General features: G+C 48.4%; 1 protein-coding gene across 4 annotated transcripts in view; it reads right to left on the reverse strand.

The window, feature by feature from the left end:
* Positions 1-511: 511 nt before the first annotated feature.
* The window catches only part of SCUBE2 (signal peptide, CUB domain and EGF like domain containing 2), a gene marked incomplete at both ends in the record, with an annotated part of 76,953 nt that continues 63,274 nt past the window's right edge, over positions 512-14,190 (reverse strand). For 3 of the 4 annotated variants that reach the window (XM_080692178.1, XM_080692176.1, XM_080692177.1), the window contains 6 exons: positions 512-664; positions 4,605-4,684; positions 8,968-9,120; positions 10,549-10,746; positions 12,056-12,217; positions 12,882-13,049. In XM_080692178.1, the coding sequence (XP_080548304.1) occupies positions 512-664; positions 4,605-4,684; positions 8,968-9,120; positions 10,549-10,746; positions 12,056-12,217; positions 12,882-13,049 (914 nt within the window). The remainder of the gene's footprint in view (positions 665-4,604; positions 4,685-8,967; positions 9,121-10,548; positions 10,747-12,055; positions 12,218-12,881; positions 13,050-14,190) is intronic. The other variant, XM_080692179.1, reaches the window with a different exon arrangement.

Here is a 14,190-nt window from a genome sequence, read left to right on the forward strand (position 1 = left end):
GGTATCATTTTAAATGATGACTGCTTAGAACTCAAGTTCATAGGATCAAACTTGTATTACCCAGGAGGGGAGCAGGCGGTGGGGAAGTGGTCCTCCCTCCCTTCTTGTCTGTTCTGCCTGGCCAGCGCCTGCGCAAGGGCTCAGAGAGCCCCTTATGGAGGCCCAGGATGGAGGCAGCTGAAGTTTTAGACAGGGAAGCTTCCTACAGAGCCCTGGAGGACAAGTGAGGCCCAGGGACAGGTGAGGCTCTGTCCTTGCTTGTCTGTGGCCGAGGCATCTGCCCACAGCAACAAGAAGCCCGGGCCACTCAAAGCCATTCCACGATGCTGGGAAAGAAAAACCAAGTTCAGTTTACCAAAATATCTGTATTATCTATAAAAATTGAACTCTAACGAGTCACCAGTGCGATACTGGAGGCAGCCATGTCCGACTCTGCGCCAGCTCGCAGAAGGCGCACGGCTCCGTCCCAGCGAGCCGCAGCATGTTGGCACCGAGGGGCACGTGGGCACAGTCATTTGTAAGGCCTCAGAAACCTGGACACTTTGGAACGTAGCAATCGAATGAAAGACCTTGGGAACATCTCGCGGGACTCCTGTGCTGTGTACTTGAAATAGTTCTGGGGGTGGGCCAGGACATCAAACAGAGCCTTGATCAGCTTCTTATCCTAGAGAACAGAATTCTTGTTAGTGGGCCAAAATATTTAAACATTTTGACTTTTTGCCAATGGTACTATAATGACCCAGTGTTAGGTAGTAAGTGGGTTAATTGAAAAACACTTTGTGAAAATTGTTTCCTCTGATCCCCCCCCCACCTTTGGTACTGAGGATTGAATCTAGGGGCATTCTATCTCCAAGCCCTATTTTTAATTCTTTATTTTTGAAGCAGGGTCTCACTAAGTTGCAGAGGACCTTACTAAGTAGCCGAGGCTGTCCACAAACCTGGATCCTCCTGTTTCAGCCTCCCAAATGCTGGGATTACAAGCATGCACCACCACACCCAGCTTCCTCTGATTTTTTTAATCTTTCTAGTTTCATTTATCCTAATTATCTATAAGGAGTGTGCATTACCTTTATAAAAGAAAAATTTATATATTAAAAACTTTTTGCAGCCAGGCGTGGTGGCGCACACTTGTAATCCCAGCACATGGGAGGCTGAGACCGGAGGATCATGGTTCATGGATAGCCTCAGCTAGTTAGCGAGGCCCTCCGCAACTTAGTGAGACCCTGTTTCAAAATAGAGAATAATAAAAGCCGGGCGTGGTGGCTCACGCTTGTAATCCCCGCGCTTGGGAGGCTGAGACAGGAGGATCGCACAGGTTCGAAGCCAGCCTCAGCTACTTAGTGAGGCTGTCAGCAACTTAGTGAGACCCTGTTTCCAAATAAAATATAAAAAAGGTCTGGGAGTATAGCCCAGAGGTAGAAAGCCTCTGGGTTCCACCCCCAGTACCACCAAAAAAAAAAAAAAAAAAAAAAAGAGAATAAAAAATAGAGCAGGGGGTGTAGCTCAGAGGTCAAATGCCTCTGGGTTCCATCCCCAGACCTGCAAAAAAAACAAAAAAACAAAAAAAAAACAAAACAAAACTTTTTTCAACTAGATGAGATGCAACATGGGGACCTCGGAAATATGTATAGGGCTAGCAGTATGGCAAATGTTTGTTTCTAATTACTTGTAAGTATCTACAGTTTATTGGACTTTAAGGTCTTCTACTATTTGAATAAATATAAAAAAAAACATGTAGTACTGGCTTGGATTTAAAAGTGAATTTCCCTCCCCAACTCTGCCCCCCAACAAATTTACAAGTTAAAAAATATGATTTCAAGAGCCGGGCGTGGTGGCGCACACTTGTAATCCCTGCGCTTGGGAGGCAGAGACAGGAGGATCGCGCAGGTTTGAAGCCAGCCGTACGTGCTGGCTTAGGAGACCCTGTTTCCAAATAAAAATGTAAAAATAGGTCTGGGAGTGTAGCCCAGAGGTAGAAGGCTTCCAGGAACCCCAATACCACCAAAAAAATAAAATAAAATAAAACTAGTTTGAAAAAAAAAACTATATGATTTCAAGCCGGGCGTGGTGGCGCACGCTTATAATCCCCGCGCTTGGGAGGCTGAGACAGGAGGATCACACAGATTCAAAGCCAGCCTCAGCTACTTAGTGAGGCTCTCGGCAACTTAGTGAGACCCTGTTTCCAAATAAAAAATATAAAATAGGTCTGGGAGTATAGACCGGAGGTAGAAAGCGTCTGGGTTCCACCCCCAGTACCACCAAAAAAAAAATAAAAAAATATTATTTCAATCACTAAGCCAAGCATGAGATGGAGGGAGGGATGGGGAGGGAGTGGGGTGGTGACTGGGTGGGTGACGTGTGCATTTAAGTCTATACAATTTTTTTTTGCTTTATCATGATGTATAAACACAATCACCAATAAAATTTAAAAAAATATAAAAATATGATTTTAGCCAGGTGTGGTGATGCACGTTTGTAATCTCAGCATTTGGGAGGCTGAGACAGGAGGACTGAGGTTTGCAGAGAGCCTCAGCTACTGAGGCCCTTTACAACTCAGTGAGATCCTGTTTCAAAATAAAGAATTAAAAAAAAAAATAGGGCTGGGGATGTAGCTCAAAGGTAGAATGTCCCTGGTAGAATGACAACACTAAAGACAAAAACCTGTTTGTTTGTTTGTTTGTTTGTTTGTTTGTTTGTTTGTTTTGGTGGTACTGGGGGTGGAACCCAGAGGCTTTCTACCTCCTGGCTATCCTCCCAGACCTATTTTTATATTTTATTTGGAAACAGGGTCTCACTAAGTTGCTGAGAGCCTCACTAAGTAGCTGTGGCTGGCTTCGAACCTGTGCAATCCTCCTGTCTCAGCCTCCCAAGCACGGGGATTACAAGTGTGCACCACCATGCCTGGCCCTTTCTTTCTTTTTTCTTTTTTCCTTTTTAATTAGGTCTGGACGTCTTTCCTGAGAACCAGCCCTAGCTGGCGCGTGGGCCACTACAGCAAGGGCTAGTTGCCATAACGGATCCACACAACACAGAAACCAGGCTGGGCGAGGTGGAGAGCTGCTCAAGACAATCATCAGCATGCCGTGAAAATATTCTAGGTCAGAAGCTGTGCTCACCTTCTTTGAAAGATCTCCTTTGGATCGGGTATTTTTAAAAAATGACCATGTATGGTCAAAATTCAAACCCTCTATCAAAGACCAGCCAAGAAATCACGAGGTCCAATGGGTTTTGTTTGGCAAACACAGAAATGGTAGTTATTGACCACAGTGTGCCAAATGGAAAAGACTGGCACCTGGGAGAGGACCCAGCAGAGCGTGTGTGTGAGAATGGCAGAGAGGTCACCTTTAGAGCTGGAGGGTGGCGATGACTCTGCGGCTTATGTCACCAGCCTCTCCTAGTATTGCCTGGTCCCCTTCAAGACTGGGCTAAGCCTCTCCACCAAGCCTCCCCGGCCTCAGCCCTTGACTTCACATTGATGGCCAAGGCTGCTGCTCAGCCCAGGATTCCCAGGGGCGCTGGACCACATCCTTGTGAGGCCCAGGTGTCCCATAGGTGGAGCCGCAGGGGCTCCTGCTGGCTGCAGGCTGTTTGCAGGTCTCCAGCGACCAGGGATTAATGGTTTCCTGGGGGCCACGCGGCCTGCAGTCCTGAGGACTCTTCTAGCTCCACTCGACACACAGCCTGCCTCTTTCCCCCGGGGACTTGCTGCCCATGCTTTGTGCTCTGCAAGGCCAGGGGTGCCAAGCTCTGCTGGGCCTCCCTCTCCCTGTCACTGCTTCTCTAAGAGGGGCGTTTCTCTTATTCAAGTGGCCTCAGGCTGCCTGGCTACCCTGGTTCCCCACTGTCCCTTCACATGACAAAGGCACAAAGGCATTTCAAGCCGTGGCCAAGTTCTAGACAGCCTGAGCAGGAGATGTTATGTAATCTAGGATCTCCCAGGGAACCAGGTTGTGTGGCTTTTGTCTTTGCTTTTCATCTTCTTCCTGGAAACTAGGTCTGGGGTCAGCCCAAAGGAGTGTGTACACAAATTCACGCACAAACGAGGAACATCGGCTACAGAGACTTTGACGACCAGGTGTGTGAATGGACTTGGCATAAGAGCAAATGATGCTCCTCAAGAGGAAAGGGGATCTCTTTCCAAGCCGTCCGGCGCCTCTCAGCCCTTCAGCTCAGGATACGATGCTGTCGCCACTGCCCCAGGGTGCCTGAAGGTCCCCTCTCCTACACAAAATGACATTCTGTTCACAATGAACCCAGAGGGACAGATTGGGAGGACAGCTCGAGGTCCATTCCCACAAGGGAGGGTCTGGTTTCTGTGAGCCGTTCTCTTCACAGTGTCTACTAATGACCAACATTTGCTAAATGTAATAGTAAATTATTGAGAATTCTAGTTCTTTTACACAGAATTCTGTTTTTAATCTCTTTTAATTAAATAAAATCTGTTACTCTAAAAAATAAATTGAGTCTGGAGATGGTATGAACCTGAGGTTGGTCCAGGGCCGCCTCCGTGTCTGAATGGTGGCAGAATGGGGCAGGAGGAGCGCCTTCTCAATGGCACTGCGAGAGCCCCGAGGGTAAGCTGTCCACTGGAGGCACACACTCACCTTAAGTATCTCCTGGTGGTTCTCCGAGGCATAGAGCCTGCCATCTCGAACGATGTCTTCAATGAGTTCCTGGTAGTCTTCTGTTGTAATAAGGGACATTATCTTACATTCTTATGGTTTAGTAGTTAGTTCCAAGCTTGCGCTTTCTTTCTCTCTCTCTCCCTCTCCCTCTTCCCCACCCCTCCTTGAACTGGGGACTGAACCCAGGGGCATTCTACCTCTGAGCTACACCCCTTTTGATTCTTTATTTTGAAACAGGGTTTTACTAAGTAGCTAAGGCTGGCCATGAACCTATGATCATCCTGTCTCCGCCTCCCAAGTACTGAGATTATAAGCATGTGCCACCACGCCCAGCTTTATTTTTCATTTTTGATACGGTTCCAAGAAGTGCCCCCTCTGTGGCTGTTTTCAGAACCCTTCCCGCTCTGATGCTGAGAAGGCAGTCAGCAGAGGAGGCCCACAAACTCCACCACCTCGGGCACCACCGGCCTCCACACGAATCCATCCGGATCCATCTTCTCTCATCAGATCAAGGGCGTTTGTGTCAGAAATTCTGAGCTTTTCCCCTACATAATAATATTTTCTCCCTCTACTGATCTTTCTCATCAGCCTACACACATGCAGCTATAGCTCTGATCTTAAAATCCTTTTCGATTTCATTTCTTCACCAACCTCCATCCATTTTTTGCTTCCTTTTGTAGCACAACTCCTCAAAAGAACGGTGAATATTCACTGTCCCCAATTCTTTTCTTTCTTTCCTAAAACCAGTCCCCACAGTTCTGGCTGCCCCGCTCCTCCAGGACTGCTTGCTGAGGTCAGTCGAGCCCTTCAGGCCGCGCTGTTCCAGTGGTCAGGCCTGACTGGCTGCTCACCTTCCTCCTCCATCTGGTTCTGCTGGGCTTCCAGCGCACGGGCCCTTTGTTTTCCCTCCTACCTTGCTGGCTGACCCCTCTCAGGAGTCATTGCCTTCTCCTCTCCCTGGCTCTGACTGCAGGAGGGTCCCAGGACTCAGTCCTCGGTGCTCTGCTCTGTCCGGTGAGCTCACCCAAGCTGACCTTTCCCTCTCTACCTCCCCATCTCTCTGTCCTTATATAACATGAAACAACCACAAGCAAGACTCACCTCTCCTTCATTTGAATGGGGTTGGGGTGGAGAATTTGCCTGGCTGGGGAAGTACAAAGTTCTTTTCTCTTTCTTATTAATATTTTTTCTTTTGCCCTGACATGTACATTAAGTACAGTGCACACAGGAACCCTTCTCCAAAAGTGAGCCCTCCCACTTTGAAGTCTAGCCTATTTCTCACAGTCATAATTCAAATCAAGCATATACGAAGCAAATCTTTTCCAAATCCCAGACACATGAATTAAAAATGCCTCTTTGTATGCATATCATGTGCTGCGAAGCTGCACAAATGATGAGAACATCATTGGAATCGTGTGGGAGGAATGCTTGAAAAGTATCTTTCGGTCAAGAGATGGCGAATGGAAATGAATACTACGCTATTCATAATAATTACTTTGATACAATACCATTGCTACTGTATTCATGAATCTTTCTCCTTGTTCTTTTACTTTAGTGAATATTAAGAATGAGAAAGAGTACAAGTGTCTATTTTATTTTTTTACTTTAAGTCTTGAATGGCCCTGCTACAGAATCTCTACCTTCCTTTCATGGTGGAAGTTTACCACTGGGATTGTAGGTTGCTGTGTTGTGTTCTAGACAGCAGCCTGGTACTGCACCAACTGCTTCCAGACTGCCTTTTTAATGTTTTTTTTTGGGGGGGGAGGGGAGGGTGGTTCTGGGGATTGAACACAGAGGCATTCTACCTCTGAGCTACCCCCCACCCCTATTTTTTACTTCTTAAATTTTTTTTTTTTTTTTTTTTGGTGTTACTGGGGATGGAACCCTTCTATCTCCGGGCTACACTCCCAGACCTATTTTATATTTTATTTGTAAACAGGGTCTCTTAAGCCAGCGAGGCTGGCTTCAAACCTGCGCGATCTTCCTGTCTCTGCCTCCCAAATGCGGGGATTTACAGGCGTGCGCCGCCACGCCCAGCATTACTTTTTAAATTTTGAAACAGGGTTTTGCTGAGGTCCTTATTAAGTTAGCCAGGCTGGCCTTCAACCAGTGACCCTTCAACCTGTGACCCTTTGTCTCAGTCTCCCAAATACTGGGATTACAGGCAAGCACCACTAAGCCTGGTCCAGACCTCTGTTTCTTCAAAAAAGTTTTCCTCTATTTCTGCAAGCTACTATGTCTCCTTCCTTGCTCCAGTCCTTAGACAAGCAGTGAGGATTGTAGGTAGGAACCCAGGTGCTGGGTTCCCAAGACCTCGGGCAATCCTAGATCTGCAGCTTTGGTGCTGTGACCTTGGGCCAGTTACTTAAATCTCTAAGCCTGAACGTCCTCATCTGTAAAATCGGGATAAGTTATGTCCAGATCACAGGGTGATTGTGAGGAGTGTACCAGAAGAGGTGCGCTAGCACATAGCAGGTCCTGAGGAGTGCTCAGTACTGTCACCACGGCCGCCATTCTGCCTCCTCCAGGGGTCAGGAGGCTCACCCGCAGCAGCCCCGCCCGAGGCTTCTAAATGTGATTTCTAATCATCTAGGCTCAGAAAACAGATATTGAACTTGCTTAAAATATGTTTTATTTTTAAGACTCTGAGTGAAGACTTGAAGGACATCTTTATGGTCAAAGTGGCAGTTTTTAACTATTTCTGCTGTGAAACATGCAGGACACATTCTCGTGGGCCTAGCCAGGGTTGTGTATAATTTCCTCTGGTTCAAGCTACAACTCCTTTTCCGAATAAAAAAAGAAATAATAAAGACATTTTCGTGTGTCCTAAAGACAAAGAAAACAGCTCTCCTAAAATGTGGGAATTTGGGTGATATTTATTCTGCAGCCTCATGTCTGTTTGGCCTCCTTCCTGACACTGGGTAGGCGGGGCGGCTGGTTAGCTGCTTCCAGATGGATGACTGACTCTGAGCTCTTTGTCTCCTTCAGTGGAGGACATGGGAGGCATTTGTGACTACCCCAGAAGGCAACTGTGAAGAGCCCTTGTCTTGGGTGTTTGACATTATATTAGACAACTATAGGACGGGGTGATGATCCTAGCTTTTGTCATATGTTAGAAATAACATGGTGAAGTCTTATTAGGAAAGTTTTAGAAGCTCCTCCTCCTCCTTCTTTTTTTAATTGGGGAATGAACCCAAGGGCATCTTGAAACAGGGTCTCACTAAGTTTCTAAGGCTTGGCCTCAAACTTGTAATCCTCCAGTCTCAGCCTCCCAAGTACTGGAATTACAGGCCTGTGCAACTGTGCCCTACTGAAGACTGTATTTCTAAGCAACTAACTTGGGCATTTTGCCTAAAAACTTCCAATGGCTTCCTATAAGATTAAGTCTGCCTTCCTGAGCTTGGCCTCAAGACCCTCTGCAGTCTCAATCCACCCCTCTCATCTCCTCTCACTGAGGAGAGGAACATTTCAAAATGCTCGCATTAAGTCTAGTGATTATTCTGATCACACATTAAGAAAATGAGACTCAGCCGGGCGTGGTGGCACAGCTAGTAATCCCCGCGCTTGGGAGGCTGAGACAGGAGGATCACGCAGGTTCGAAGCCAGCCTCAGCTACTGAGTGAGGCTCTCAGCAACTTAGTGAGACCCTGTTTCCAAATAAAATATAAAATGGGTCTGGGAGTGTAGCCCAGAGGTAGAAAGCCCATGGGTTCCACACCCAGTACCACAGAAAGAAAGAAAGAAAGAAAGAGAGAGAGAGAGAGAGAGAGAGAGAGAGAGAGAGAAAGAAAGAGAGAAAGAAAGAAAGAGAGAAAGAGAAAGAAGGAAAGAGAGAAAGAGAGAAAGAGAAAGAAAGAGAGAAAGAAAGAAAGAAAGAAAGAAAGAAAGAAAGAAAATGAGACTCAGCTAGGGTTATAACTCAGTGGTAAAGTATGTGCTAGCATGCTTATGGACCTTGATTCAAAAAGAAAAGCACAAAAAGAAAAGAAGGAGGAAGAAAAAAGTAAGAAAAAAAATGAAGCATGGAGATGCTACGTATCACACACAGTCACAGATGCGATGCTAGTGGACCGTCTGACTCTGCTGGGCACCTTCTTTTCCTCCAGGCTACACTCACTTGTAATGCGTTTTCTGGACCATTCTTTCATCCCTGTAGTCAGTGTCCCCGAATGCCTGTTTAAAATGTGGCACTCATGAGTCAGCGCTGTCCCTTTCCCTCGCCCTGTCTGCCTTTCTGAGGGTGTGTGCTTGTCGGCACTCTGCCAGCTGGCTCAGAACCCGCTTCTGCTCAAAGCAGAGACGCCCCTGGCGCGTGCTGTGGCCAGACCTTCCCAGCTCTTACCATCGTATGTCACGTATGGGACCTGGAACCCCCTGGCGCTGTTTCCCTCATTGGACTTGAACTGAATCCACAGCTTCTTTGACCTGGAGGTGAAGGCGATGGGGCGTTCATAGGTCTGGCAGGTTTCATAGGTTGTCACCGAATTGGATGAAGCTGCCAAGGGAAGTCAGAGGAGGTGGAATCCAAGACTCGTTACTGAGCAGGCGAGGACCGCTGCTGTTTTCAAACACTCAAGCCAGAAAGCAAGTTATGCGTGAGCGCTCTTCAGGACCAGCCTAGCTCTCCTAACAGTGCAAAGTCCTGGGAATGCAGTCGATGTGGGTAGTGATTAGGGGCCTCTAGCTAAGGCTAAGTCTGAGTTGTGCAGGACCAAGAAAACAGCAGGAGCCCAGCTGTGGCTTCCACTGTAGGGGCTAGGGAGAGGGCCACAATTCCCGAGCTGAGCGACTATTAACCAGTGATGACCACCCTTGTGCCCTGAACTCTCCAAGACCTAGCAGTGTGCAAAGCATTTTATTGGCTCTTTCTCATTTAATCCTGGAGACCACAGGAAGTTGATGCGACTGTTACCTCTTTCACAAAGAGACTAATACTTGCCCACAGCCACTAAGGTTGGGTTCAAACCTTTCCCTGACTTCAGACACTTAACCACTAATAAAAATAGCAAATGTTGATATAGTGCTCCATATGCTATTATTATTTTATTTTGTTTTTGAAATGGCATCTCACTGTGTTCCAGGCTGACCTTGTACTCCTGGGCTCAAGTGATCTCTTGCCTCGGTACCCTCAAACAACTAGGACTAACGCCACGTGCTATTGCACCTGGCTTGCCATTATTTTTCTAGGCACTTTACATATCTGGACCTAGTCATTTCACCTGATAATCCAGGAGATAGCAATTGTTACTTATCCACTTTAACTGTGGTGGAGACAGCGGTACCGAAGGTCCAGACTGCATGCCCAAGATCAAAGACTTAACAAGAGGCGGGAGCTGGGGCTGAGTCTGCTCCCAGCAGGGCCGCTAAGCGTGTTGATGGCAGCACCTCCTGTGGACTCTGGGCCATGAGTCAGGATAGGAGGAGGGGCCACTCCTGGCTGGGCCATTCTCTTGGCCTTGGTCAGTCCCTGAAGCATGAGTTGCTACTCAGGGTGTGGCAGCATCTGGAACCAGCTGCATGAGCCAAGAGCCTTGGTGAAGAGGGTCCAACACACCTCAGTGAGCTCAGAGGGGAAGGCTGAGCTGTAGGGTCCCTACCTCTGGGGTTCAGCAAGAGGCCTCGATATTTTAGTCTGTATTATTGTTGTTATTGTTATTATTATTATTACTGTTATTATTATTTGCAGTGCTGGGAATTGAACCTATGGCTCCCTGAATGCTAGACAAGTGCCCTGCCACTGAGCAATAGCTCCAGCCCTTAGTCTAAGTGTTGCTGCTTGGCAACTCCATAAACTGGTATCCCATCTTTGTTCTAATACAGAGGCGACAGTCGCGGCCTGCTCCTCACATTTAAAGCCTGCGGGCAGGCCATCAGGCTCCCCGGGTGGCCTTAGAAGGGGAGGGAGGCAGAGGGTGAGACGCACAGGTTTTCCGCATCACCAGGTAGTCTCCGCAGTCGTCCTCTATAGGCAGGAAGATCTCAGGGACCACGATCAGAATGCGGCGCTTGGGGGGCGGGTTGATGGTCCAGGTACACTCGGTGTTGGCTGGGTAATTGCCTGGGTAGTTTGGGGATTCAATGTATCCGGTGAAGTCTCCCAGCTCCCCTCCACATCTTCTGTCTGGAACGAGAAAGGCCGTGAGTTATGGGGGCACAACGCTGTTGTTTCTGTCATGGCCACCGTTCCCTGAATGCTGCAGCATCCCCATCACCAAAGAGAAGTGGCCTGTGGAGGTGACACCATCTTGGGGGTGACTCGGTCCTATAATACGCAGGAGCCTCTTGGAAGCCAAAGAGCGTGAACCCCACCCCCCAGGGAGTTGGCCCTCTGAGTCCTGCAGCTCTAGTGTGCAGGGGTGGGGGGCTCTTCCCAGAAGCCGTTCTCTGCCCTTGGTCTGCACTTCCCATAGGTGCTCTGCCCGCCCTCTCCATCAAAACCTTTCAGACCCTCCAGAGACCTTCCCTCATCGCTCCACACAAGCGAATCGCCCTTCCTCTGTGGCCCATAGCCTGGCTCCCTGGGGGATCAGCCGGCTCCACTCACTTGGCAGGGCGCCTGGCACAGGACAGGTCCTCAAACTCTGTGTGCTGAGTGGGGCCTGACTGAGACTATGACCCCGGGCGCCATTAAGGCAGGTCCCTCTGAGCGCACCAGGGGAAGTATCCAGGGGCAGAGAAGGCCAGTGGCAGCTGGGGTGGATTTGGTGGCAGAGTGTGTGCTCTGTATATGTAAGGCTCTAGGTTCGATCCCTAGCACCACACTTAAATGAAAGTCAGAACCTCAAGGCCAAAGTTACTATCCTTCCCTCTTTTATTTTTCAGTACTGGGGATTGAGCCCAGGGGTATTCGACCTCTGAGGTACACCCCAGCCCTTTTTATCTTTTTTATTTGTTTTTGGAACAGGGTCTCACTAAATTGTGAGATTAGCCTTGAACCTGCAATCTTTCCATCTCTGCTCCCAAGTAGTAGGATAACAGGCACGTGCCACCACACCTAGCTTACTACCCCCCCCCACTTGCAGTATTGGGAGTTGAACTCAGGGGCATTATACCTTCGAGCTACAACCCCAGCCCTATTTTTTATTCTTTATTTTGAAACAGGGTCTCACTGAGTTGCAGAGGGTCTCACTAAGTAGCCGAGGTTGGTCACGAACCTTCGATCCTCTTGTCTCAGCCTCCCAAGAATTAGGATTACAAGGGTGCGCCACCACACCCGGCTCCTATTCCCATTTTAACAGCTAAGGAGACGGTGGCTCTGCTGTCCCTCCACACGGATCAGCACATCTGTAAGCTGTGCTTACACTCTCCCATGTGGTTGTGGTTCTGAATAGGCTGGCCATCTGTCCCCATACCCTGACCCTGTCCCTCACTGGACCCAGACACTTGCCCTCTTAATCAGGACTATGCAAAAGCCTTAGAGAGAGACCTACTTTTGCACTGAGTTATATTTGTGGAGCCATCAAAGTCAGTCATAGTATTTCCTGGGCAGGAAACACAATTATTTTTTCCAAATTCAGGCTGGTACGTCCCTGCTGGGCAACGAATACATCGGTGAGTAGTGGTGTTGTAGAAATGTCCAGGTGAACACTGAACTATGGGGATAGGGCAGGTGGAGAGAATGAAAAAAGGAAGACTGTGTTTTTATTAAATGCAACACAAAAGGCTTCATTCAGAGTTTGTGAAATAGCCCAAATGGAGCAGTGCTTTACTACAAATCGGGGGGCTCATCAATGCTTCATTCCCTAAATAGCCAGGATGGGCAGGACTCCTGGCACTGAGAGAACACAAAGGTCCAAGCTGTCTAGGCAGCTGATGGCTCTTCGAGAGTCAGGCACCAGTGACGTCTCAGGTAGAGCATAGTCATGAGTATTGAGGGTGTGAACCGAGGCTGGGCTTAGACCTGGGCTCCCTGGGAAGAGGGGTTCTGGAGCAGGGGTAGGACTTATATTTGAGGAATTCCTGGCCAGGGCACTGAGATGAAGGAGGATGGGAAGGAAGGAGCCCAGGGAGCCTGTTTGCAAAGTCTGCTCATCTCTCCTGGTCTGTCCTGGGGCGACCCTGTCTGAAGGGGCCAAGATGGCTGGGGATACCTTGCCTGGGGAGTTCTAGATCTTCCTGCACAGGGACTGAGGCCCTAGCTACTGGAGTACAGTGCAGGGCACCTTGGGGCTAGGTTCAACAGGACTTTCGCCAGACTCCCATGGTTCTCAGAAGGGAAATTCAGTTCTAGACGAAGGCAAGGTGCCAAGCACTCACCTCTGGTTTCACAGTCCTGGAAGGAAGTGGCTCCTGGATGTTTAGTGGGGAGGCCACCTCCGCAGGGGAAGCAGGAAGTTCTGCCGGCTTCAGGCTGAAAAGTGCCCAGGGCACAGAGCTGGCAAGGTGCAAAGCCATCTGCAGAATATTCGCCAGGTTGGCACAGACCTGGGGGGACAATAGCCCTAGGTGAGTAAGTCCCCCCCCCGCCCCGCAGACCCTGCCCCACCTCTCTGCCTGTGAGATCAGACTTTGGTGGGGCTTGTTACCCTGTGCTGACCTCAGCTACCATCTCAGAGAGAGCACACAGTCAACCTCACTCTGTCGCCGACCCCACTGACATTCACACACAGGGCTGCACAGCCCAGTAAGCAAGGAGTCATCTGTCAGCGAACCCTAATGGGGGGAAGGCCTGGGTATGTTTCAGGCTTAGGCTCACACACTGCCTGGGGATCCCCTGTAAGGTGGAGGCCAAAGGAAAGTGTGTGTGTGTGTGTGTGTGTGTGTGTGTGTGTGTGTGTGTGTGTGAGAGAGAGAGAGAGAGAGAGAGAGAGAGAGAGAGAGAGAGAGAGAGAGTGTGTCAACATTTGTTCTGGAATCAATTTGGTAGTTAGATCCAGGAGTATACCCTCACCCAGCAGATTACATCCTAGTGACATAAAGAGTCACCTGAATAATCTCCCCCGGTTTAACAATGTATTTGCTAAATTATATCTCCTAGTACTAAGGTGTGTCTTGGTCTACCGTGATTAATCCATTAAACCAACCAATCCAATCCACATTGACAGAAGGACCTGGTGGCATTTATTTTGAGCAATATTTATTTGTTTCAAGGTTAGGACAAGAAGCATAGTCATTGACAAAAAGCTTCCTAAAAGAATATGTTCCTTAAGAATTAGCTTAAAGCCGGCGTGGTGGCATACACTTGTAATCCAGCGCTTGGGAGGCTGAGACAGGAGGATCGCACAGGTTCGAAGCCAGCCTCAGCTACTGAGTGAGGCTCTCGGCAACTTAGTGAGACCCTGTTTCCAAATAAAGTATAAAATAGGTCTAGGAGTATAGCCCAGGGTAGAAAAATCCCTGGGTTCCACCCCCAGTATCACCAAAAAAAAAAAAAAAAAGAATTAGCTTATTATTGGCAAGAAGCTATAAAAATCTGTTGTCTCTTATCATCTCTCCTCTATTAATTTTAATGGTCTTTTACCCATTAATTGTGGAGTTTAAAGAACACACCCAAGGGAAGAGTCTGGAGCTTGCCAGGCCTGGGCTCTGATTCCAAATCCTCCCTCCACTTCTTGGCTTGGTGACC

Source organism: Muscardinus avellanarius, assembly GCF_963383645.1.
Source record: "Muscardinus avellanarius genome assembly, chromosome: 1".
Taxonomy (NCBI): domain Eukaryota; kingdom Metazoa; phylum Chordata; class Mammalia; order Rodentia; family Gliridae; genus Muscardinus; species Muscardinus avellanarius.